This window comes from Scatophagus argus, chromosome 20 (assembly GCF_020382885.2).
Source record: "Scatophagus argus isolate fScaArg1 chromosome 20, fScaArg1.pri, whole genome shotgun sequence".
Taxonomy (NCBI): domain Eukaryota; kingdom Metazoa; phylum Chordata; class Actinopteri; family Scatophagidae; genus Scatophagus; species Scatophagus argus.
The window spans coordinates 5,393,260-5,418,194 of record NC_058512.1 but is presented as its reverse complement, the minus strand read 5'-3'; the positions used below and the strand labels follow the sequence as shown (position 1 = coordinate 5,418,194).

Sequence of the window (24,935 nt, the reverse complement as noted above, 5' to 3'; positions counted from 1 at the left end):
ATCAGTAGATTTGTATCATTTTTAACAGCCACTTTGAGTCTTGCGCTTTTATTTTCTACCTTCAAGGAGTTACTTAATTTTAATTCTGTGAGCCTCTTGTCTCTGCGTGCTCCTCCAAGACCCGCTAGAGATAACGAGGGGCATAACTACTCCTGAAACGACCCGAGGAGAACCACCGTCTCTGGTCGAATCTGAATCCCTCAGTGAAGCCTCCAGGTTTTACCTGTTGGTGTTTTTCTTAAGACTTGCTGCATTTAAAATAACAAAGCGGAGAGACCTTGAGAGGCTGTCCTGCGCAGAATCATCATAACGTCATCACTGCCTGTTCAATGTTTTATGTACAGTGTGATTACAGCCCTGTCAGCAAGCACCAAGGGGAAGAAGCAATTAGGACCAAGGATGTAGATGTGCCAGCATGCTGGAAACAACGTCCTGCGGGCTTTCTGTGTCTTAACAAGGCAACAGGGAATCGCCTTGTTTTCTAAAACACTGGACATAAACAGAGGCTCCTTCTCACTACAGCAGAAATGTGAAACAAAACAGACAATGACAACAAAACTGTGACCAAAATAAGATTATATATAGCTTTTTTTAATAATACATTTCTTAACTCATAAAAATCAAAATACAAAAATATAAAAGCGACCGAGAGAGTCGAACTGCAGGTTAAATCTTTGGAATACAAAAGCAAGCTCTCAGGAAAGAAGACATCAGTATGGGCAAAGTTTAGCAGTTTAGTGCACTATTCTATCAAGAACATCAATGGATGCATTGTCAAACAAATGGAGCAATTACAGCAGCTGGTTTGTATTATTCACACTAAACACACAACATGTGAACCATGACGGCCACACCTGAGGTTTGTCTTAAATGCATAGGATGTTTGGTAAAAATCAGCAACTATAAAGCAGCATTTCCCAACAAAAACACAAGTCAATAACGACTTGTAAACCCTCCATCAAAGCATGACTTGTGAAAAATTCAACCAAAGTTCAGCTTTTTCCTTCTCAGATTGTTTGATTAGAAGGATACTAGAGCACTTAAGAAATTAAAAATGTCCAGGATTCGACAAGAAAAAAAGAAAAATCTTATTAAACATACATAATTTATTGCAACAGACATAATCATTTGTTCTTTGTTTGAGAACCACTGAACTGAAAGTCAAAATAGAATTATTTACTTTGGTTTTTGTTCAGCTCTCTAACATGGCTGCAGAAAAAAAAAAAACGAGCTGACATCTTCATTTTTGTTTTGTCGTTTCCTAACCCTTAAAGTTCTGAAATATCTCTGCAGCGTCGAGCCAGGACCTGAAACAGGCCAGGCCTCGGTCTCTGATCTGTTTCCGGCCCTTATCTGTGATCACGTCGCCATTCTCCTTCACAATCACCAGTTTGGGTACCGCTGTGATCTTGTAGCGTTGCTTCAGCTCGCTGAGGGGGAAGAAGAGAGGCAGAGCAACAAATCAATCGAAAATCAATTTCAAACTGTTGCTTTTCTTCTTCTACATTACATGCAGTTTATCCAAATACAGGACACGTTTGTGAAACATTGTGTTTTTCTACTCTACATCCACAATTCAGCAATCAGTGGACCAGCTGATGTTGAAAATTGTTGTTGTTTTAACTAGGAACCAGTATACCATACAAATACTAACCTCCTGACAATATCACTGTGATTTCTATCTTTAACTTTAGAATCACACAATAACAAGAGTGAAAAGACAACCAGACAACAACTGATAAACAAAAGGATCCACAAGGCCTAATTTCCCGATTGCATTCTGTCATTCACAAAAACGACAAATTAAAACCAAGCAAAACCATAAAATGAAGATTAAACAGATCAGTCTGAAAGTCACTGTCACTCTCACAGTTTGTCTGCTCCTAATTCCCGAGAGGCTGACTCTAATAAGGTTTTAACATAAGCTAGCTAATAGGCTGTATAGTTAAATGCCAATAAGATAAAAGACAAATACATTTTTTATATATACATTTTAGGCTACAAGGAGTCTAAAATGTCTGTGTTAAAAAATATATGAAAAATCCACACGCCTTAAAAAAAATATTAGGTAAGCAAACTTTTATTTATTATATTTTGACCCTCACTGCTTGTAGTCATCCGTCCAGGGCAGAGCCAGCCAGTCTCCGTGCATATCGTGATAATATTCGACCATGTCATCGGGCGACTTGTCAGAGGAGATAAAAACTATCTCAAACTGAGCGGGGGGTTCGCCCTCTTCCACCAGCTCCGTGTAGAAATCACACAGGATCGGCGTGAAGTCTCGACAAGGCGGACACCATCCCGCAGAGAAGTAGATCCCCACCACTTTATTCCTCAACGCCTCTTCAGGCTCGACGAATTCCCCGTCTTTATTGAGGAGAGTCCGCCCGGTAAATACCTCCACCATGTCTATTAAAAGTGTCACCCACACCCCAAAAAATGAATGAGTCCGGGAGGTTTGACGGGCCCAAGTGTCGTCTTAGCTCATTGTTTCCTTGAGTTGGTTCTCCTGAGGAAGGTTTACCTACTTCACTGTCATGTTTACCTTTCTGCGAAAGCTACTTACAGTTACAGCCAATCCTGTTAATCACCTGCGGACCAATGAGGACCCAAGACCACGGTGTTGTAGCGGATTAGTCATGTCGGCTTCGGTTTCAGAGGGGGGGAGCCATGTCTATGGGAAAAGCTGCATTCAGACGCCGCCCGCAGCACGACGTTTGACGGCGGTTTCAGGCAGGAGAGGGAAGCGCATGCGCAGGCGTTGTCCAATATATTCTGTTAAAAAAAACGGACCACCAATTTTTCTATTACAATTTAAATCACAAATCACGTGGATATACGCTCACCTTAACAATATGTAATGTCCGTTGAGGTCACGTGATTCTACGAGAAGTCACATGACATCAGAGGTCCGAAGTTTGTTTGCAAACTTTATTTAAATATGTTGCTAACAAAGTTATAGAACCTTTTTTCGACTTTACACATCATTTTTAATTTTCTTTTTACCCAACTCGGGCTAATTATACGCCCAACAGAAAGAAAATGTTCCTATAACGTGAGTCTTTTGTTTGACTAGCTTTTTTAAACGTCAGTCACACACACATTTCATTTTATGAGTTGACATTGAACTTTGGCTAATTTGCAATGTTTCAGCAGCCTTACAAGATATTACACAGGTGAGATTTAAACAGTTTTTTTTTAAATTACTCAGTTTCACTGTTAAGCTTAATTACAAATGGTATTTAACAGACTACAGCTCAGCATACACAGAGTAAAAGTATTAATACCATCAGTACTTTCAGCTGACACCACGTAACAATATCACTTTGTGCATAAAAGATTTTGGAGGCAAAAACACTACACTTTATGCACTCAACAATAGTGCCTGCCCAAGTAAAAGATAAGGTAAATTTATTTCATTCATCATTCTTAAATAACCCTTCCTTCTTCCACCTCATTATTTTTGTTACTGCCCTCCTCTTCCTCCTCTTGCTTCCAGACTTCCTCCTTGTCCCTCTGTGAGAGGAGGTGAGAAACAAGATTAGGGAAGATAATGAGGGTGTCCACTTATCCTTCTCCTTCTCCTCCTCCTCCTTTGTCTACTTCTCTGCTATGCTTTTGTCCTTCCTCCTCCTGATATACTTTTTCACCTTCTCCCCATCTTACTCTGACTGTCACCTCATCTTCATCTCATCTTCTGTATGTTTTCTTCTTCCTCTTGTACACCACTACTTCTCTCTTTTTTTTTGCATTTTCCATCTCCTTTGTTGCGCCTTTCTTCACTTCCTTTTTGCTGCAGTTTAAAGTTTGAGTTGATGAAGCATTTTTATTCACTGGGGAACAAAATGAACTTCATCACATCACATCACAAAGTTAATATGTTTAAATACTTGTGGCATGTTGGGAGTCTGTGTATAAAATGCAGCAATATACCTGAGTCCGGTTTCATTTCACATTTAGAATACAAACTAAAACAATTTATCTGTCAAGTACATTTGGAGGTCAGCGTTTTTCCTGTCTGAGGACTGAGGTCATTTGGAAAGAAACTCGGCCACTCTCTCTTCACGAGCCCATCACTGCCCAGTAGCAGTTTGAGTTAAATGCTGCGTAGAAACACTTAAGGGTATTTTTCTCTCCCAAAACACTTTCCACCAACATGTCCTCGAATTCCAATTTATCCAACATGCGACGGCTGGTGGAGCAGCTGAAGCTTGAGGCGAGCGTGGAAAGAATCAAGGTAAAGAAAATATCAGACAGAAAAAGAAAGTTCAGGGTTTACTAATTAGCTTTTCTTGACTTGTTTATCTTTTGTTTAAATATTACCAAAGAAAAAGCAGAAGCCTACTGTATTCAAATTGCAAATTACATTTTGCTTTTATTTTATAGAATATATTTATCAGTTGGTCGCCTACTTGTCTTGTTACGGTCTGTCATTCAACACTGTCTCATGTGTGTCTTTATTCTGGCTGTAGCATCTTATTTATTAACCAGTGGTCAGATTAACATTTCTGAATACATTAAGTTAAGTTACATTTGTTCTGTGGATTTAGAGGATGATGGAAAACAGTCACTGTGTGCTCTCTGTGTTAGATTTAGATAGTTTTACAGAAATGTCAGGATATCTGATGACTACATGTATGATGTGATGATGTCAAAGTTTTTTGTATTAAGCTCCTTTTCATACAAATTTCTTTATAGTTTTACTTATCTCTTCCCTCTTGTAATCCAGTGTTTTAATTTCTTGCACTGATTGTGAGCTCAGTATTTTTTTTGCTGTGTGCTGACTGCTCACATTGTACAGTCCTCGTCCTGCTCTGCATCTTGCTTGTCTCCTTCTTGCCTTTAGTCTTCTGTTCAGCTGCCTTTCACATGTTGTTTGTTTTGCTGTTGCTTTGAAGACTCATTTAACAGCTGGCTAAAGTACGACAGCTGAAAATGAGGATTTTGGATTACAGCGATGTTGATAACCATAAACTGTCCCTGTAAAAGTAACAATAACTTTTGGGTTGCTGAGTTGTTGAAAACCTTTTTGCTTTGTGTTTTCATCAGTAACTACTGAAGGGTCACAAGAATCTCACTTTCAAGTCTGCTGTTCAAAATATTAGCAAGTTATTAATAAAGGGTTCATGTGTTTCTCAGTTTCTAATAGCCCATCATATTATAACTTTGTCAGTCACCTGTTATGTTAATTAATCATTAATAAAGAATTCTAGTAATAATCAAGTCTGCAGTTGCCCTTTTCTAGAAGACAAATGGTCAAACAGTCCATTAAACTAAAATACAGGAAGATTTTCCACAACCTGGCAGCCCTTAAGTTGTTCCTATTATAGGTTTATAGTTTTAACTGAGCTATAAAGCATTATAGAATTATTAACCATTAATAAAGCCATTAATTAATGCTCATAGACCATTGTGATGAGGGAGTGGTGCCACCTAAATGAAACACCTGTGTGTTTCCCTCCAGGTGTCCCAGGCGGCTGCAGAGCTCCAGCAGTACTGTCTGCAGAACGCGGGCAAAGACGCCCTGCTGGTCGGAGTCCCCACAGGCAGCAACCCCTTCAGGGAGCCACGTTCCTGTGCTGTAGTGTGACGGTCAGTTGGCTGCACGCCTCACAGCCTCTTTCAGTAAGTGACACCTGCCACTGCAGCCGACATTTCAAATGGAGGATTAAAAAATGTTTTCCACTTTTTTGCAGAGGAAGAAGAAATGGACGCAACTGTGGCATCTCGCCCACATAAGAGAAGAATTGTATTTTTGATTATTTTTTTTAAAACATTAAAGGGCTTTACACAATCCTACTTTATCTTAGTTTTTTTTTAAAAATACCTTTTGAAAGCTAATGCTGCACAACTGTAATCTCATACAGTGATCATCTATGGATCACACAAGGCGGATGTTTATATCCAGGCACTAAATTACGCCTTGGAATCTCGCGGCGTCCGAGCTTCCTGATGTTCGGTCGAAGTTAGGAGCAGAGGCAGAGAGAGGAAACGGCGTCTTCCTGTTCAAAACTGCAAAGACACTCGATGTGGAGTCACACTTCATGCTGCCTTTGAGCTTTTAAAGATTTGGAACTCATTCACAAGCTTAAGGCCGTGAAATAAGAAGGAATCACCGTCATGTGGAAACTGGATATTTTGAATCATGTTTTGTTAAGTGTGTTTAGTCACTTGAGTCTGTGTCTGTTTTATTTGTTGTCTGTAAAGTTAAGTTATATGTTTGTTGTAGACGGTCACAGCCCAGATCAGCCTAAAAGAGGTCTGGGCAGTCATGAGCTCCCTACTTTGTCACTTCCTTTTCCTCTCAGCGCACTGCTCTCGGACGAGTCTCAATAGTTTTCCAATTCTGATACCTCCTTTCCTAACAGCCTTTGTTCAAATGTATCCCACACTGAGGGGCCTCAGATGTCCCTTCTTTTTGACAAGAGATTGAGCAGAAGAGCCATGTGCTGAAAATTAATATTATCAGCATGTGAATATCAGGAATAGACAAAAGCCAGCAAGCAACATGAAGCTGATTCACACGTGAACGCTGAGTTTCTTTATCTTTAACCCCAAATAGCTTGCAAAATGCACGATATTTGACTGAAGAAAGCTTTCCATTCAACCTTTATTCAGTTACTTTGGCTGCAGTTTATTCAAAAGCTCAGCAAGCTTTAAATAAGCTACCATAGTGACAAATTTACAACGGAATCTGACAGAAAACTCATTTTCCACTGACTGTCCTGATTTGAATTCTAGCTTATGTAATATGCAAAGCCCTCCTTATAGACGCAGCAGAAATGCACACTTCACAGTCTTTCACTCACGTAAAAACTGCTGAGGTGGTCGTCCGGTGGTGTACACTTTGAGCTGTGGCGTGGAGATTATAACTGAAAGGGAAAGAAAACTCTGTCTGGGTGGTAGTACGGGGCAGCCCAGAGGGGATTAATGTGTGCAATATGCTGTATGGAAAGACATACATATACATATACATATACATATACAGTATATATATAGAAAGATAAGATAGACAGACCAGATTTTGGTTACTGTTGCTATCTGTGCAGGTTTCTCAGGTGTCTCTAAAGTCCTTCTACAGCTGGATGTTTTTTCTGGCTCAGTCGGCGTGTTCATTCTGATGTTCATTCTTTTCCTGTTCCTCATATGCAAATTTAATTACACAAAAGGTAAGAGACATGCATGCAATCGTTCAACTCTGGCTGTCCCAGGACCTGTTGAAAATATTTATTTGATTATTAAGGAAAAATGTCAAATTATGCCACCTGCTGGTCATGTCTGGAGGACATAAATATGCGTTTTTCAAAGCAGCACATTGGTGATTGGTGGAGAGACTCCAATACGACACTGCAGAAATACTCACAAGTTAAAGGCCCCAACAGAAAACTTACTGTTACAACATATTATAAGTATTTTACTGTATTAGTTGGCCAAGGTGGATATATTTCATACTGTTGTGTAGACAGTACTTCATATTTTATAAGCAAATCATATTGTTTTTATGAAACCTTTAAATTGTTCATGTGTTCCTGTTGCTGCAGATGCATGTAGTTTAGGAAAAAGCACAGTACTGCCTTCTAAATATAAAATAGAAATTCTGATGTAAAGTATTAATTTTAGCCATTTGAACTGTCACATCAGACTTTCTTCCAGCTGTTTCACACTCTGCAGGAGTCAGACCAGACCAGCAAGAAGTCCAGTTGTTGCCGCAGTGTATTTTGGAGTCTAGTTTTGCAAAACACTAGCAAGTTCCTGCAAAAGACAATTCAGTGAAGAATATTAATTGCTTTTGGACTGATTGTTGTTTACTGTCCACGAGCGTCATTTCATTCTTAAGAAAAGGAAAGTAAAGCATAAAGGCGCAATTGTTTGCTGAAGGGGAAATAACCTGAATAGCTTGAATGGAGTCGTGTTCTCCTTGAAAGGTGTGGGGCGGGGAGCAGAGAGCAGAGTTGGGTTTCAGTGCCGCCTCTTTTCTATTCACACACACACACACACACACATACACACACACGCTCTGCGGGGCAGTGAGGCAGGGAGTCCAGGGAGGCACTTTGGGCTGTGCGTGCGCTTAGATTATAGTCTCAAGCTTTTCCTGAGTGACTATGAACTGAACCGCCATCAATGAAGGACTACAATACGACACACTGCTGGTGAACCTTCACCGCTTGACCTCTGAGAAAGGGCTGATCCGGTTTCACTCTGGACTTTGATGTATCACATGAGCACTTTTATCAAGTGAGGAGATGGCCAAGGTGTACAGACTCTCTCTAGGAATAATAACAGGTAAGTTTTGCTTTTGTTTTATCCTTTTACCTGAGTCTGTGTTCATCTTAACTGCTTAAGGCTGGTTTAAATGTAGTGTGAGATCAGACGTATGAGGGTATGTCTGCATGCAGTCATTACGTACATGCCATGTTGTTTTGAACACTGACGCACCTTTTCAACCTCCATGTGCCATCCAGTGCAGCCACAGCAGGCTGAAAGACACTGCTCTCCCCACTGAGCTACGTTAGTAGAGTTGTCTTCAGAGTTGGTTAATGATTGAATGAAGAGGCCATACACCAACAATATGTCCCCTGTGATTGCCTGCATATTTTATAAGCTACGTGTAATGAAATATGACAATTGTGAATTCATAATAACATCCTCATTTATGCTGACGTTTAGACGATCTGTGGTAGATTTGTGTGCAGTCAAACCACTCTGAGAGAGATTAGGTCTGTTTTTGTTTAGAGCAGTAAAAGTGTGTGTGTTTGTGTGTGTGTGTGAGAGAGAGAGAGAGTGAGAGAGAGACAGGAGGGGGGCGTGTATGAGAGAAATCTGCACTCTCTTCTACCCTACAAGGCAGACTGGCATTGTGACTCAGCAGCTTTTCACCAATAATCTTTGCTATTGTAACTGGAATGTGGACGTTGTGCACATTGTGCATGTGCAGGTGTTTGATTGTTGTGAGTGCGAACATGTGTGCCAGTGTGTGACTGTTGTCTTTTTGTTTGTATTTCTGACTCCAGCTCTGGCCTTGTGCAAATGCTCCCTGGCAGAAGGCAATGGCACACACGGCTCTGCCAATGGGACTGCGTCCGACTGTCATCGCCATGGCAACGGAGACAATTGCACAGGTAGATATGGACAGCAGGAGATGAGCAGTTCCTTAGAGGTGTCATAAATGGTTGCCTTGGAGGTTTAAGGTGGAAGAGTGGGCAAAGCACAGATGTTAACGTGCAAACACACCTGAGGAAAGACAGAAATAGAGGCAGCTAATTGTGAGGAGTCGTATTTCAGGCTGTCCGGAGCAGAGAGGAGTAAATGAAGTGTCCAAACGGATCAGGAGGCTGAGCTGCTGAACTCTCTTGGTTCAGTTTTTTTCCATGCAGGTCAGAACAAACATTAACTTATAACTCGGTAACTCCGAGATGGAAGTTAATCAGCCTCTTACGCACAGTTGTGTGTGAACCACGCAGAAGCAGGAGTTGTGATTCACTATTCTCTGTAAGAGTCATTCATAAAGAACAATCCTTTCTCAGCTGTCTAATCTGCTTGATGTTGTCAGAAATGATGGAGGCCATAGCAGTCAAATTTTCAGTGGATTCTGAGTTAATAAATGATCATTTTAGAGTTTATCTTCATAATTTGTTACCACGTATGAGGAAAATATTGGCATTCCCAGTGGCTTCGTCTCCTTCCTGTCATTATGCCTGTTTAGAAGGTGTTACTGGCAACATACATAAATACTTATAACACTGTATGTTGGTGACTGTAGATAGAAAGGAGTGGCTACTTTAGAGCCAAAGTAGCACATTTTTAAATTGATTTAACCCATTTTTCCTTTTTCTAAAAAGAAAAAAAAATAAATAAAAATAAAACGATCTGAAGCACGACTCAAAACCATGATGCAATCCAACCCTTGAATTTTGTGATCTGTTACACTCCTAGATTAATAATTAGTTGGCTAAGGTGCTAGTAGATGTTTTTATTCCTTTCTAGGCTCAATGTTTCCCCTCATCAAGCTAAGCTAAACTAACCAACTGGTGCCTTTAGCTTCATACTCAGTGAGCAGACATGAGAGGGCTATCGGCTCTTGTCAAGAAAGCAAATTAACATATTTTCCAAGCGACTCCTTTGAACTTTGTAACTGGATATTTTTCTCTCCAACAATGAGGTCATAAGGCAACGAGCTGGATCTCGTGTTTCAGCTAACAACTGAAGCGCTCTCATTGATGTCACCTGAACAGCACTATCTTTTTATAAGTTTCTTTTTAAAGGTAATCTCATGGGAATGGGTTGTAAAGATAGCGGGCGCCTGTGGTGTTAAAAAGCACTAGCCTATGTGTAACCGGAGGTCAGAAGTTCAGCATTATGAGCAGCCGTGTCAGGGAGTGTTTTCGTGTTTGTGAACCGGACAGGCTCGAGGGAGATGATGAGAATGGGAATTGTACCGTGACTATATCCTACCTTAGCATGTGTTTCATGCATTGTAATAATTGAGACATGTGGTTAACGGGACTTTGATGACACCAAGCATTTCTCGGCACTGATTCATCAGGACTCCTCACTGGGTCGTATTGCAAGCAAGTCTATTTATAAATCAGGCCATGCCAGAAGGTGAACTTGTCAGTCAAAGAAGCAAGCTGACAGAACGTGACGGAGTTACAGAAATAGAGAGACATTTTGTTGTATGATTTTTCTGCTTATTGACGAGAGTTACACGAGAACACTGATGACAATGTCTGTATGGTAAATATGAGGCTACAATCAGCAGATGGTTTGTTTAACTTAGCTAAGTGACTGCTGGCTGCAGCCTTCTACTGAATGGACAAACCATCAATCTAAACTATCAAAGCTCTCATCTAACTCTTATCAAAAACTGTGAAAAATTCATTCCTTTCCTGTACTGTGATGTCTAGCAGATGATGAAATGCTGTTACACTGAATTGTCTCGAAACTAATTTTAAATATGTCACTTAATTTTTTTTTTTTTTTGTCCGGCAGATGCAATAGATACAGGACAGGAACACGGCCACTTCTCTAAATGTCCAGAGGAACTAACTAACTATTGTGTCCATGGGGAGTGTCGTTACGTCAAAGACCAGAAGGCACCGTCTTGCAGGTGAGGGATGTCGACTGCAAAAAGGTGGAGATCATGGTGACCAAGAAATAGAAAATAGGCAGAGAAAACAGAAAGCACGTGAAAACAGAACAGATGAAACCGTCAGTAGAGTTTTTCATTGTCTGTTACTGTGTTTTCCTGCACAGCCATGGGTTTTGAGTGTAAAATCCTAATAAATGTGGACATCACCTAAAAATGAAAGTCACGCAAGTTTCTCATTTTCTTTCTGTGTCTCAGGTGTCAGCATGGTTACATCGGTCCCAGGTGTGAATATCTGGACCTGGACTGGCGGATCGGAGAGAAACGATCAGTCATAATTGCCTGTGTGGTAGCAGGGCTCGTTGTCCTCATTCTTCTAATTGTATTCGTCTGCATTTGTTCACGGTAAGCATTTGTGCTTGTGGGACGAGCAAAATGTGAATTAACCGTATGAAATGTAGACTGATTAAAGGCCCAGTGTGTAGGATTTAGAGGCATCCAGACTCTCTAACTCCCATATCTGATTTAGCCTGAGCCGCGAGACAGTTAGCTTAGCTTAGCATACAAATGAAAGGAAACAGCCCATCTGACTATGTCCAAAGACCAGAGTCCAACAGAATCCAACTAACATCACCTCTAAAGCTCACAGATATGAAAGTGGTGTCACTCTACTCTTCTATCTCTCTGTAAGAAAGCGAATAAGTGAATTTCCCAAAGTGCTGACATTTTAATAAGGAAAATCAAGAATGACTGTTGATTGGTTTTGCCTTTACTGCTGCATATAAACAATATGTACTTCGGCCTATTCATGACATTTTTAAATCTCTGACAGTCATAGATGCAGATTGTGTTGTCGAAGGGAAAGACGGAGGGAAGAAGCCAGGAACGGGACCGAGAAGTTCGGCATGACGGACGCTAACCCAGCACAAGGACCATTAATGGCAGACTCGCCTGAGCCATCACACACCAACACTGAAAAGAGTGTGTGAGGACATGTGCTACCAGGAGCCTGGAGATTGTTTAGACATGAGGGACTTTGTCCTTCGTGTGACAGCTGCTGCTTTTTGTCTCACAGCGACGGCAGAGTGCTGTAGGAGGTCCCTCTGTGCTGGACAGGACTGAGGCCTGCTCAAAGGAGAGACATTTGTATCTGGATGAAGGTTGTGTTGGATCAGGCATGAGCACCGGAGCTGGTTCCAGCCTTGTCTGGGACTTTGATGAAGCTTCGGAACAAAGAAGACGCCTTCCTGGATTTACGATAAACACGGGCTGGAGATGAGTGTTCAGCTGGTTGTGTGTACGCACGCATATTTTCCCAAATGGCGCCAAGCCTCATCCACTTGTGGCCTTTTCATTAAGGTCGGCTGACTGCACAGCGCTAAATAAATTGTTGCTATGATGGAAAAAGCTGTGACACCAGCTGGAAGCCGATTATAACGGTCGATCAGGTCATTGGTCTGCTAGAGAAACACTGAGAGGGGAGAGGGGCTGTGTGAAAACACTACACTCCATGTTCCCTCTTTTCAGCATAAATAAATTGTCAAATGTATAGAAATATGCATTATTATGTTTTCAGCATGCAGCACTTTTGTGTCATATTGTTTGTTTTGTGTCATTTCACAAATGCACAGTATTGATAATTCACAGACTGCATCGCAAAATCAACAGTTAATCATCATTTATTCCTCTATGCATAGCAATGTTTCCATGTAAACTCACACACAATATTGTTACCCATCAACATTAGCAATGCAAGAAGAGCCTTCCTTATACCAAAGGGGGCACTTCTGGACTCCTAGTTTGGAGGAGGACAAGGAGAACTTGTGCTGGAGCCTTTTTTGAACTGTATATTTGGAGCCGAGCAGCCTCCGAGCTACAGAGGCAGAACAGCCGAGCCTGTGTGTGGAGGCTCGACTGAGGTGAAAGTGCTCCACTGTGAGAGACACCTTCTAAACTGCCAGCCTTTTGCTGACTTTTTCATGTGTATCTGTATGTGTATTAACTCTGCATATAAAAGTAGAACGAAGAGTGTCAGTGAAGTCTGGAAATATCTATCAATAAATATGTCTGTTGTAAACGTGCTGTCCATTTAGGTTACTTTTTCCAAAGGCTCAGCTGAATTGCAGTGACATTCGGTAGAGTTTCATAAGAAAATTGCTTAGTGTTATGAGGCGTTTTCTGAGAAATGTTGCTCAACGTGTCCTCTGTAGACTGTCCTGATCTTATCCCAGGCCACTGCTGACTTGTGCTCCCACACAGTTAGACGTCTCAGCCTGTCCTGAACGCTCCATGGCCTGCCGTCACCCTTGTTACGTGTCATCCTTTTGAACCCCTTCTGAACATTTAATCAAAATGTTACAATGCAATAATTATATATGTATATACATATTATATAAATAACGCAATAATTACGATTTGTTACGTGAATGAGAGGTGTTCAGAACGCATTGTGATTATGATCACTTTCAGGTGATTGTACTTTGGTTATAGTTTTATTGTGTTGTTGTGCTGCTATGGTGCTGTGTTGCCAGCTGGATCCAGAAGTGTCATGTTGCAGGAGCCAACAAATTCCAGTGTGAGAGTGTGAACAAATCCTCTGAATTCATCCTTTATCTTGTATTTGACTTTGTTTCACACTGCCGTTCTTCAAAATGTGTCGGGCAGTCTGCTAAAAAGTGATAACATACGAAGATTTAAATGTATGAGATACATCGATATGTACAGTCAACTTTGTTATTGGTTTATTTTAGCTTTAAAATGATCTGTTTAGAAAAAATGCTACAGGCTAGCTGTTTTCATACAGGCTGGAGAGACATCTCTTCTGACATACAGCATTTATCTTTCTCAAGAATCTCTCACCCCACCTTTAATCTCTTACCATGAAAGTAAGCTAAAAAAAAAAAAAAAGCACTAAAAACCTACAGTGCTATGCAGTGAAAAAACCCCTGCCATGAAGTGACACATTTTGCCTGTTAACACCTCCAATTTTGTATTCAAGGACATCTGTTCTCTGCCCTGCTAACAATTAAGGTGTTGGGATCTTTCACCTAATTTCAGGTGGCCTTTGTGCCCACCTGTTTCCAGAAGAGTGACAGCTGTGGAATGCCGGAGTTTCTATATGAGGGTGTGCCTCCAGGACTTAGAAATGCAGCTGATAAGAAAGACAGATACCAGCCAAACTGTTGATGTTTGATTTGGAACCGAGACACTAAATCTCTTTCATAAACCCGTGGTGTCATTTTGCATGCTTCACCAGAGTTCTCCTGGATTTCCATTGGATATCAGACCTTGGATGAAGTGTAGATTGTGGCTGTGGGGTTCATTCAATGCAGTTCTAATGGCTCCATCTGTTCTCTGGTATGTGTGCAAGCTGGTGGCTCCAACAGCTGTGCTACGACCACCAAACGTTTAGGGTGGCGGACATTGCAGCACACGGGGCGTCACATAGATCAGCACTGGAAGTGAACTTGTGTTTCGTCTCCTGTTAAAATCAGTTTGTGTACAGTATTTTTTTTTGTAGTTTACATAAATACCACTAGAGGTCAGCAGAACACAATCACAACAGACCTCTGAAATACAAACATTTGAGCTCAGTCAGTGTATTTGAAGGTACTTGATCTTTATTTGAGTGTTTCCTATTTTGTGCTGCTTTATACTTCACCATATTTCACAAGGAATTTTTTTAATTTATTTTTTTATTTTAAAAAAAATTTACTAAAATGACCACATAAATTGTGGTGCATTGTTATAGAGAAAAATCTAACTGCTGAAGAGTATAGAAAATAGTTCAAATTTGTTCCATCTGATCCAGATATAACATTAAAATGTTGCTAATATGTTAATGAAATAATACAATTATTTAATGAATGGACTGTTTTTACTTTCACTTCTAAGTAAATTTTACTGTATTTTATTTAATTAGATTTATGAATTTACATGTAACAGTGTTTTTGCATTGTGGTAGTTTTACTAAAGTGAAGGATCTGAATGACTCTTCCACCTCTGGGTTTAATATTTCACAAACGCTGTTCTGTTGCTCCTTTCTCATTAAGGCTGGAATAGCATGGACAGTATGGTCTAACCTTGGATGCTTGGGCTTTCTGTCCTGTCGCTCTTATTGTCAGGTCATGACGGTCCACCAAAGTGTCCTTAATGTTGTTGAAAATACGGCCCCATCTATTGCATGGACTCTTTCTTTGTCCTTATCCTTGTACTCCTCCTCCTCTCTTTTCCTCTTCTTCTCACCAAAGGGATGAACTCACCTGAGGTCTCTTGGTAGCTTCAAGGCCTAGAGACCATGGTGCTCAGGAGGTGGGGTGGGATTCTCGAACAACCTCTCCAGTCTAACAGATGGTGCAAACAAAGTGCAAGGCAAGAGAGCTGTTGTGCCTTTGTTCAAGGCTGCAAAAGTGTTAAGGTTTTGATGCCTCTGTCTAAGCGTTTACTTTCAGTGTGAACAAACATGCTGTAAAAACTTTAAGCTGTCGTTTGAGGTACACCAGTACCTCACCAGCTCTTCCTAATCCATATAATCCTTCATTTTAGGAGGCTAGGAGGAGAGATACGATGTGGATGCCACAAAGATCATTCGCGCTGTAAATTCATCCATCTGACATCAGCTGTCATTTGAAGATATCCTCCAGAAGTAGGAGGATCAGGAAACCATTAGTGGGATGGTAGATGGTTGTTATTGGAAGAAATACCAGTTTGAGTGGAGATTTTTCCTGTCACATTTGTTGATTTTTCTCCCTGAGTGCTGCAGAGGTTCACAGCCGACATGTTGATCGTTGCAGAAGATTTGCGGTACAAAAACCCAAAACAAAGAACAAATGTTTGTAAAGGAAGATTACACAGATGATTCTTTCCTCGCTCATTTTCTGCTTAGTTTCTGGATAGAAACTAATCTTTTAGACATTCTGTCATCTGTGGTTTTCATTTGTATCTGCTGGACTAAAGGTAAACTGGAATGGCTATGGCCACTTTAATTCGTCCTTCTCAAGGTTAGTTTCTGCTCATTGCCCGCCATAAATGCAAGTAGTAAAATGTGTCTGAGGCCCATCGTTTTTCTCTTGACACTGTGTCTAATATCTAAAAGGAGTGAAAGCGGGATGACCCCGTGACCACAGCAAACTGAGCGCTCCAGTCTAACAAAACAGACTGAAGTGGATGAGAACCTTTTCGAAAAGACATCTTCTCTTGAATTGGGATTGACAGCATTTTCATATAAATGCCCTGTTTTAAATTTTGGAAATATTTGCTGTATTTTTACAATGGCAATGTGCTTTTAGTGATCCTTCTTATCATACGTATCTCCAGCCAGACAGTCTGAAAAGTTTTCTTTTGCAAGGGAGCCATTCTCCCTTATTTAAGAAATTGATGGAAAATTCTGTAATACAGAAACTGCAAGTGACTTTAAGGGACACGTGGTTTTCAGAATCCCGTTAACTAAACATAGAAATTATGTCTGCAATGCCGCTGCCGCTGCGTAGCCTATGTGAAACAGGTCGTCTAAAGCCCTTTGCAGCTGCTAAATTGTGATCAAGTGATGTCAGAGGCTGCAAGTTTAGTTTAGTTTTTTTTTTTTTTTGATTGTTTTAAATATAAATAAGACAACGCAACACTTTCACTAACTTTACTTGAGGCCTCACATTCATTACTGAATTGCTGGTTTCTCTCTGGTATCTTCAACCCTCTGACTTGCAGTGTTTTTCTGCTTTTTTGCATCACACTCCTGTTGCTCCCACTGCTGATGTTCGTGTGTGATGTTCTTTAGGTTTGGTGGTTTGCTGACTGTGTAATTGAAACGTTCCTGGTTCTTGTTAGGGATGTTTGTTTCATGTGACCAAGACAGCCCTTCAACCCACCCCTGTGACAATTCTCTACAGCATTTTCATACCTTTAACTACATCTAATGAAGTTATATAAAATGCACAAAAGTACTTAAACAAGATCAAGAGTCTACAGCCATACTAGCAGTTCTCTGAGGCTACAGTTCACTTTGACCTATATACTGAGAGCGTGCTGTTTAGTATGTTTGTCATGTACACACCTTTAGCATGTTAGCATGCAAACATTTGCTAAGCAGCACAAAACACACCTGGGTCACAACGTGTAATTAGATCACCACAGTCATTAGATTTTATTTTCCGGGCACTTAAGATAGCTGTACAAAGGTTTATGGCAATCCATAAAATAGTTGTTGAGTTATTTTAGTCTGCACCAAAGCATTATAAATCATTCTTTCCTTGGCCATGGCAGTGTGTTTTCATTAAACCTAGTTACATGGTTAGACTGTCAGTCTCTAATATGGTTGTACACAGTCAATAGTTAGAAAAGCAAAACTAGGCTAAACACAAATGGGATAAAAATTGCAAGCTTTTTCAACATGCAAGCTAGTTCAGGCAAACTAAACTTCTACATGGGATACTCTTCTGGCTGGTGATTATATCAAACGCACCCTTTTTGCAAGGCAGGCTGTTTAAACTGATGGTCTGTCCACTGTGGGTGTGCTGTGCTGGTGCTAGACATGGCTCCTTTCCTAGCTTGCTTCTGGCCTTTAGCACTTGAAAATGCTTTTGAAGAATACTATATATTAGGTCAGTACTGCTGTTCTGAGATAGCTTGGTGGAGGGTAGATGTTTGTGCTGCATGCTGGTCAGATTTAGCAGCTCTGTTTGTGAACTGTCAGCATTTTTTGGCACAGGCCTCAAACACACACACTCCAACCCTGAAGCTTCAAGAGTTTCATGTCTTCCGGACCACCCAGACTCCATCAGACAAGTTTCACCGAGGGGCAGAACATCACCGCTTCACTTCTACAAGCTAAGTACTTGCTTTTTGTTTTTATTCATGCTGAGCTGATGTCAGTCTGGTGTTCAGTCTGGTTTGTGCTTTTGCATCAGAAAGCTCTGAGCGTGCTGTGTGCTGACTGATGTGCTCTTATGCTGCTGCTCCTGCATTCGTACTGGTTCTTCCAATAATTTCTTGAGGTGGCTGAACTTTGTTTTCATCTGATGTTTGGCTTGTGCCTTGTGCTCTTTTAATACTGCCACATGGTGTTTATATTAGAAATGTTCATATGAGTGTTCTCATAGCTTCTGTCACTCAAAAGATATGCCATGTATGTTTCTGTGTAAGCTCAAAAGCTGTGGAATTTGTCATCTGCATTAAACTGAGCTTCTGTTCTGTGGTGATGAAGCAATGGATTCTTGTGAATGTAATGTGTGAGTAACTGGTTGCCTGCTGCTGTGAGGTTTTGATGTGCTCTAATTTGCTGCTGCTTATCAGGTGAATTGTTTTGTTTATTTGTATCCATATCATGATACTTGCCTACCTAGTTTGTTTGGAAGTGCTGATACACACGTTATCAAAATTGTCAAATGATACCCAGCTGTAGCCAGTACAATGACTTTTGTGTGGTGGGAATCCTCCATTAATGTTAGCAAGTGGTATGTGTAGTGTTAGTGAACGCAGCCTCAGGCCTGACTCCTCTACAGCCCATTTCCTTATCAGGGCCGGGTTATGAAAGGCACCTGTATTGCTTATGTCAGTTTCTTTTGGCTCCTGTCCTGTGTCGGCCGTGGCTGGCAGTGTCTGCTGTTGTAGGCATGTTGTTGTAAAAGTGACGGCCAAGTAATCCTTTTCACTCTCCATTCATTAATCAGTTTATCTCCTTATCTGTAGTTTTGGCTGAGTAAAGCTATAGTTGCCCTGCCTTCTCCCTTTGGAGCGATCCGTGTGTTAACATCCCGGAGGTTGGATCATTATATCAAAGTTTCATTGTAAGTGTGCTGCATTGTGATGCCCACTAATTTCTGTTCTCCCTTGATGGATGAACCTGCTGTTTCATTGCTGCTGTTTTGCTCCATGTGGTTTTGTTTGTACTTTTGATTGGGTTCACTTGAGTTTTTATTGTTTTGCTGAACCAAGTGGGTTGCTTTATAAAGATGCACAGTGTGGATTTGTAAATTTCTATTAAGTTGAGTGTCATATTGGTGTGTGTGTGGCTGAGTGGTCATGGTGAGGCCCTCACACATATTGCATGTGACTATGAGCTCTGAGACATGGCTGTAAGCTGCATGGGTTTTGCTTTCTTACTTTGGTGAACCCCTGGACTCTCCTCAGTGTAGTCTGCCTCTCCACATGTGGCCTCGGTTCTGTTGCCTCTGGCTGTTTCTTGGACTGCTGTGTATGTCTATGTGAAATCACACTGTATGACGGTTATGCTTTCCTCTCAGAAGTATTTGTCTGGTTGGTCAGGCTGAGATCTGAGCTTTAGACATCACATCCTAAGATGTGTTCTTTTACCAAGTAAAATGTGGTTTGTCTGATTCATATTCTTGATTTCCTCTCATTCTGTGGTTCTGGCAGCTGCACTGTTTCTGATATTGAGTTCTGTGGCAGAACATCACCGTGTGACTTTGACAAGCTAAGGATTTACCTTTTTGTTCAAACATGCTGAGCTGATGTCAGTCTGGTGTTCAGTGTGTTTGTGCTCTTGTACCAGAAAGCTCTGAACACGGTGTCCACCGGTTGATACGCTCTTCTGCTGCAGTTGCATTGGTATCAGTTGTTTGAATGAAGTGGTTGAACGTTGTTTTCATTTGGTGTTTGGCTTGTGCCTTGTGGTCTTTTTGATTCTGCTTCATGGTGTTGAAATAGAAATACTAATGTGTGAATTTGGGAGGCCTTGCGTTGTGGGTTGGTTGCATTAAACTGAACTTCTGCTCTGTGGGTTTTATGCTGAATGTTGAATGTGATGTGTGACCAAGAGTTATGCATTCGTCTTTCTACTACAACAGCACATTTGTGCCCCCCACCAGCAACTAAATTTGGGGCACACATAAACAGATGTTTGACCATTGTCTCTGTAGCTGTTGCTTGAACTGTCGTCCATCTCAGCTATAAAAGCTAATAATGAAGCCTGCTTTAGTCTGGTGTGTGTGTGTGACATCAATACATGGTGTCTTCATTAGAGTGTAATGACTCTGATGGATCCCACTGGTATCCCATAATTTATATTATCCGCCTTGTTTCTCCTTTCTCCAACTCCCTTGTTAATGGCTGTCCCTCTACTCTTCAGCTCACCCGTCATCCTATTTTAGACTGTTTTTCTCCCACCATGTTGATCACCATGCACCAGCCAGGTGAACCCAAGAAACACTGATGAAACGGTCTCTCTTCAATAGGAAGTCAATGAGAAGTAATTGCTCACTGAATCCACAATGGATGGACCACAAGTCAGCTCATGAATGCTTTTAGCAATGCGACCTACGCTTCTTTTAAGTATAAATAGATTTTCTGTGTGTGTCGGGGGGGGTTGTAGCTCCACAGAGAAATGAACAAAGCATATGGTCACCAACATAACATAGAAAAACAAAAGAAATTCTGTGTTGAAATTGTTTTATGGCCAAACCCCAACCGCAGTTTTTTTTGTTTGCTTTATTTTAATTTTCATTTACTCTACAGGAAAAGACTTTTAAGTTTTCGTCTTTTCAAATTACACGTCAATTCAGTACCAAGGACAGCGCCAGATCGCTCCTGAGCGCTGCGTCAGGACGCCTGATGTCCTCATGGTTGGAGAGCTGAGACGCACGAAGAACATCTCAGAGCAATCTCCACCTCCTGAGGAGCGCAGCCATCAGTCAGGGAAAGACAGCAACGTTTAAATTTATTTTGTTTTGTGTATGCTGATGAACAGACAATCTAGACCGCGTTTCCGTGTACACTCGTTTAAGTAACACGGCCGCATGATCCAAGGAGGGCTGAAGCATTTGGATTTATAGGCATGACTTTAGAAAACGTCCTCTGGGATTAAAGTGAAAATGTCTGGAGAATTTCCCGACACTCACTACGAAGGCTCAGCAGGGATAGTCTACGCTGCAGGCTTCAACTTCAGCTACGTTTTCAACACCACCAACCTCTCCGACAGCGGCTACAACCATCTTTTAGACTTCGCCAAACCAGATTTTGTGGGAGACGGCGCAGCCGTTGTGAGGATTATCATCTCTGTCATTTACTCGCTGGTTTGCGCACTGGGTCTGGTTGGGAACTTGTTGGTCTTGTACTTAATGAGGTCCAAGCAAGTGTGGAAAAAATCCTCCATCAACCTTTTCGTAACTACTTTGGCAGTGACTGACTTCCAGTTCGTCCTCACTCTGCCCTTCTGGGCGGTGGAAAACGCGCTTGACTTTACGTGGCTTTTCGGCAAAGCGATGTGCAAGATAGTTTCCTATGTGACAGCGATGAACATGTACGCCAGTGTGTTTTTCTTGACTGCCATGAGCGTGACGAGGTACTGGTCGCTCGCCTCTGCGCTCAAAGGCAGACGGCGACGGCCGCTCTGCTGCTCCGCGCGCTGCATCACGTTTTTTATCTGGGTTACCGCCGTCACCGCCGCTCTGCCGCACGCAGTTTTCTCCACAACCGCGACAGTGTCCAATGAGGACTTGTGTCTCGTCAAATTCCCGGACACCAACGGCACCGCGCAGTTTTGGCTGGGACTCTATCACTCCCAGAAAGTGCTGGTGGGCTTTGTGGTGCCGCTGGTCATCATCTCAGCCTGCTACCTGCTCCTTTTGCGCTTCATCACCTCCAAAAACATCAACACGTCGTGCGCCAAACGACGCGCCAAAGTCACCAAGTCTGTCACCATCGTAGTCTTATCCTTCTTCCTGTGCTGGCTGCCCAACCAAGCGCTCACAGCCTGGGGCATCCTCATCAAACTCAACGTGGTTCATTTCAGTTACGAGTACTACACCATGCAGGTGTACGTCTTTCCCGTGTCCGTGTGCCTGGCGCACTCTAACAGCTGCCTGAACCCCATTCTGTACTGCCTGATGAGGCGGGAGTTCAGGAAGGCGCTGAAAAAACTCTTCTGGCGGATGACTTCGCCGACCATAAGGCCGATCACCGCCACCACAAAGCAAGAGGTGAACGCGCAAGGGAGGGTCCTTGTCCCGGACTGCGCGCCCGAGGAGCCGGCTGTGTTGTTTTTTCCTCCGGGGGCTGTTATGTACAACGACAGGCGGGATCTGCCCCAAAGCAGCGCTTAGTCTGGAGAGCCTTTGAGTCTGAAGAGTTTTCTTTGATTGTTGTTTATATTGCTCAATTTCTTGCCTCACACTTGTTAGAAAAGCTGGATTTGTATTTTTTAAAAAAAGAGAAAAGTGAGAAAAGCCCAGGAGTTGTCGGACCTCAGCTTGTTCTCACGCGAGACTTCACATGCATCTGTTTTCGGACTCCTCTTTGTGACACCAGAGGTCATTTTGTTTTTTTCCTTGTACATACTGACAGAATACAACAGACTTTCAAATGTGTCCGTTCAGAATTGTCAAGAATGTTTTAATGTGCCAGTAAAGTGCATCTACAACTTGTTCGTCCTCTTTTTCATCATGAGAGTGATGGAGTGTGTGGAGGAATGCTGTCCAGATGCTAATTAAGGCTGTTTTTAATGCCTCATGGCGCATTAGATAACAAATGATGGTACAGATTCTGAATTAAGAGTCCACGGGTATCGGAGGGATACTAAAGAATCTGTTTTTGCAGAGAGGAAAAAGATGGATGGAAGCATATAAAGTCATGTGACATAAATCTATACAAACATCAGACATGCTGCATAATAACTTTGTAATTTATACAGAAACCCATTACTGGAACTGGTTACTGGAGCGAATAAATCAATCACACACACACAAAAAAGCAATTTTCCAAACTGCCTTAAACAACCTCCTTCGACAAATCTTTTATTTGCTTATTTTCTCATAACCAGATGAAAATGTCAGAAGAGCTCGGCTCTCTTAATCTCCCCTCCTTTACTCCTCATGATATTTGCTGCTAAAAGAACTAGAAGTTCATTGCAAATGTCAAGAGAAACTTCAGGTATTTGGTTGGAGTTCTTCCGATTAATTTAATTTGTTGTACTACAACCAAATAGCTTTTCATTACTAATGTGTACATGCGACATCGGCAAACACAAACATCTCATTAACATCGATGTAGTGGAGAAATTAAAAGCTTTTTTTGCAAAATAAAATGATGCGTTTTGATTTCAACAGGTAGGTAGCTCCATTAGTCTCCTCATCCAAAGAAAATGTTATCTTGTGCAGGAAGTCGGTGGGGAGGGGAGGGGGGTGTTATCTCACAGGTATCCCTCTCATTTGCTGTGTTTCTTCAGGATCATTAGCATCAAGTTAGCATCAATCAAGTCCTCACCTTCATTGCCAGATACCAACGTTTTAAATAGCTAAACCGTTAGTTAAACATCACAGATGAAGCTGCATATCTGAGCTGACCTCATAGATTAGTGTGCACTAATGGCAGTACATGTACATGAGTCCTGCAGCACTTAAGTGCAGTTTTGAGGTACTTTTACTTTACCTAAGTATTTCCACTTTTTTCTTATGCTTCCACTGCACAAGATTTTGGAAGCCATTATTGCTCTTTTCTTTCTTTTTTACAATGTTGTGTTATAGATTAAGCCCCCCAGAGGAGTGCAAAGCAATTTAAACAGCTGCAACATTAGTGACACATGCCTACACATTAATGCTTCACTAATTATAATGTGAACCATTCTGAACCACCATCCACTTAAGTGATATTCTGATTTTGTTCCAACACTGACAGAAAGTGCAGGATTTAATTAAACACCAGATTCAGGACTGTCTTATTTTAAAAAGATGATCTAATGGAACAAATTTGGTTGAAATCCCTTCAATCCTCCTGCTGCCTCCAAGCTGTGTGTGTGTGTGTGTGTGTGTGTGATGACACAAAACAGTGTCAGAGGAAAACAGAAAGCATACACGCATATCTGAGAGAGTTAGGGCTTGTTTAGCATCCTGAGATAAATACCATATTGAATTTAATAAACCAGCCAAAAAGCAAAGGGACTAATGCACAGGCTGATTGAATTAGAAGATCAATGGACTAATCTAATTAGAAATAAGTGACTAATTGCCCCAGGACTGGGGAATTAAGTTGGTACATCAGAGAGATCTGTCATCTGGATGTTGAATCTTGCCACAGTGTGCACACGCACACACAGCATTTCAGCTCTTAAGAAAATACCTCTTGGGGTAAGAAAAAATGACTTGAGTCAAAATCACGATGAGAAATTCAAACGTAACAGTGTGTGTGCCTCGAGAGACAAGATAATATCCCCGCTGATCTCTCAGAGCACTGGAGCAGACACTTTGATGTGATTTGAATGTCTAGCAAACGGATTTCCAAAGACATTTGTGATATTCTGCAAAAGGGATTTTGTTGGCGTGCAACAATTTCTTTTATTTCAATCAGTTTACACGAGGACACATCTGAAAGTGTCTGATTCACCGAGGAGAAAACACCTGGAACCTGTGACAGCTGGAGTAGCTATGGCTGCTTCAGAAGATGCAACTGACTTCTGCAGATGTCGGTATATTGCAAAGGAATAACAGAGGAGAAAAAAAACAAGCTTTGCAAACTGAGCAAGCTACTGATCTCCCTCCTTACAAAGCCTGGAGGCAGAATCAGAGATATAATGAGGAGGAAAGAAGGACGAAAAAACCTCAGGCTGACAAAGACTGGAGCTGCCTGTTGGTCCCGACACACTGTGGTCGCTCTGCTGTGCAGGCGTGATATCAGCTCGCCAGAGTCATTCTGACTGAAGTTTAAAGATCTTCTTCAGACACGTTTTCTGACATATTTGAATAATAATTTCCTTTTTCCCAGAGACAGTTAAGTTACAAAGATTCTACATCCACCAGAATCTATGACTAAGCAAATGCTTTTAGTTTTTAGTGAAAAAAGAAGTACTAAGGTCCTTTTACTTGAGTAAAAGAAACAATACCAGAGTGTAAAAATAGTCTAA

General features: G+C 41.4%; 4 protein-coding genes and 1 long non-coding RNA gene across 7 annotated transcripts; 4 read left to right on the top strand and 1 right to left on the bottom strand.

Annotated features, from left to right (window-relative positions):
• Positions 1 to 570: 570 nt before the first annotated feature.
• nxnl2 (nucleoredoxin like 2) lies at positions 571 to 2,570 on the bottom strand. Its single transcript, XM_046375332.1, has 2 exons — positions 2,106 to 2,570; positions 571 to 1,430 (listed from the first exon to the last, which is right to left on the bottom strand). Exons 1-2 carry the CDS (start codon positions 2,405 to 2,407, stop codon positions 1,262 to 1,264), a joined length of 471 nt encoding a protein of 156 aa, XP_046231288.1. The 5' UTR covers positions 2,408 to 2,570; the 3' UTR covers positions 571 to 1,261.
• Positions 2,560 to 3,324, top strand: LOC124051712. Of its 2 annotated transcripts, none has more exons than XR_006841864.1 (3): positions 2,560 to 3,055; positions 3,157 to 3,176; positions 3,303 to 3,324. It is a non-coding gene; the product is annotated as an uncharacterized LOC124051712 (long non-coding RNA). The 2 variants fall into 2 exon arrangements; XR_006841863.1 differs by having other exon boundaries at positions 3,154 to 3,176.
• A 787-nt stretch (positions 3,325 to 4,111) lies between these two features.
• On the top strand, positions 4,112 to 5,799 carry gng10 (guanine nucleotide binding protein (G protein), gamma 10). Of its 2 annotated transcripts, none has more exons than XM_046375333.1 (3): positions 4,112 to 4,237; positions 5,465 to 5,592; positions 5,697 to 5,799. In XM_046375333.1, exons 1-2 carry the CDS (start codon positions 4,157 to 4,159, stop codon positions 5,588 to 5,590), a joined length of 207 nt encoding a protein of 68 aa, XP_046231289.1. In that variant the 5' UTR covers positions 4,112 to 4,156; the 3' UTR covers positions 5,591 to 5,592; positions 5,697 to 5,799. The 2 variants fall into 2 exon arrangements, with proteins under 2 accessions (XP_046231289.1, XP_046231290.1); XM_046375334.1 differs by having other exon boundaries at positions 5,465 to 5,625.
• A 129-nt stretch (positions 5,800 to 5,928) lies between these two features.
• btc (betacellulin, epidermal growth factor family member) lies at positions 5,929 to 14,007 on the top strand. The gene is made up of 5 exons (XM_046375331.1): positions 5,929 to 8,286; positions 9,015 to 9,122; positions 10,993 to 11,110; positions 11,348 to 11,494; positions 11,922 to 14,007. The coding sequence occupies exons 1-5, from the start codon at positions 8,247 to 8,249 to the stop codon at positions 12,076 to 12,078; spliced, it is 570 nt and encodes a 189-aa protein (XP_046231287.1). The 5' UTR covers positions 5,929 to 8,246; the 3' UTR covers positions 12,079 to 14,007.
• A 6,586-nt stretch (positions 14,008 to 20,593) lies between these two features.
• Positions 20,594 to 22,148, top strand: rxfp3 (relaxin family peptide receptor 3). Its single transcript, XM_046375307.1, has one exon. The coding sequence runs from the start codon at positions 20,914 to 20,916 to the stop codon at positions 22,141 to 22,143; it is 1,230 nt and encodes a 409-aa protein (XP_046231263.1). The 5' UTR covers positions 20,594 to 20,913; the 3' UTR covers positions 22,144 to 22,148.
• The last annotated feature ends 2,787 nt before the right edge of the window (positions 22,149 to 24,935 follow it).

Coding starts and splice junctions, on each gene's coding strand:
- nxnl2 (XM_046375332.1), bottom strand. CDS start 2,407: ATGGTGGAGGTATTTACCGGGCGGACTCTCCTCAATAAAGACGGGGAA. Junction 1,431..2,105: donor TGGACGGATGACTACAAGCA/GTGAGGGTCAAA, acceptor CTTCCCCCTCAG/CGAGCTGAAGCAACGCTACA.
- gng10 (XM_046375333.1), top strand. CDS start 4,157: ATGTCCTCGAATTCCAATTTATCCAACATGCGACGGCTGGTGGAGCAG. Junction 4,238..5,464: donor CGAGCGTGGAAAGAATCAAG/GTAAAGAAAATA, acceptor GTTTCCCTCCAG/GTGTCCCAGGCGGCTGCAGA.
- btc (XM_046375331.1), top strand. CDS start 8,247: ATGGCCAAGGTGTACAGACTCTCTCTAGGAATAATAACAG. Junction 8,287..9,014: donor CTCTCTAGGAATAATAACAG/GTAAGTTTTGCT, acceptor TTCTGACTCCAG/CTCTGGCCTTGTGCAAATGC. Junction 9,123..10,992: donor CAACGGAGACAATTGCACAG/GTAGATATGGAC, acceptor TTTGTCCGGCAG/ATGCAATAGATACAGGACAG.
- rxfp3 (XM_046375307.1), top strand. CDS start 20,914: ATGTCTGGAGAATTTCCCGACACTCACTACGAAGGCTCAGCAGGGATA.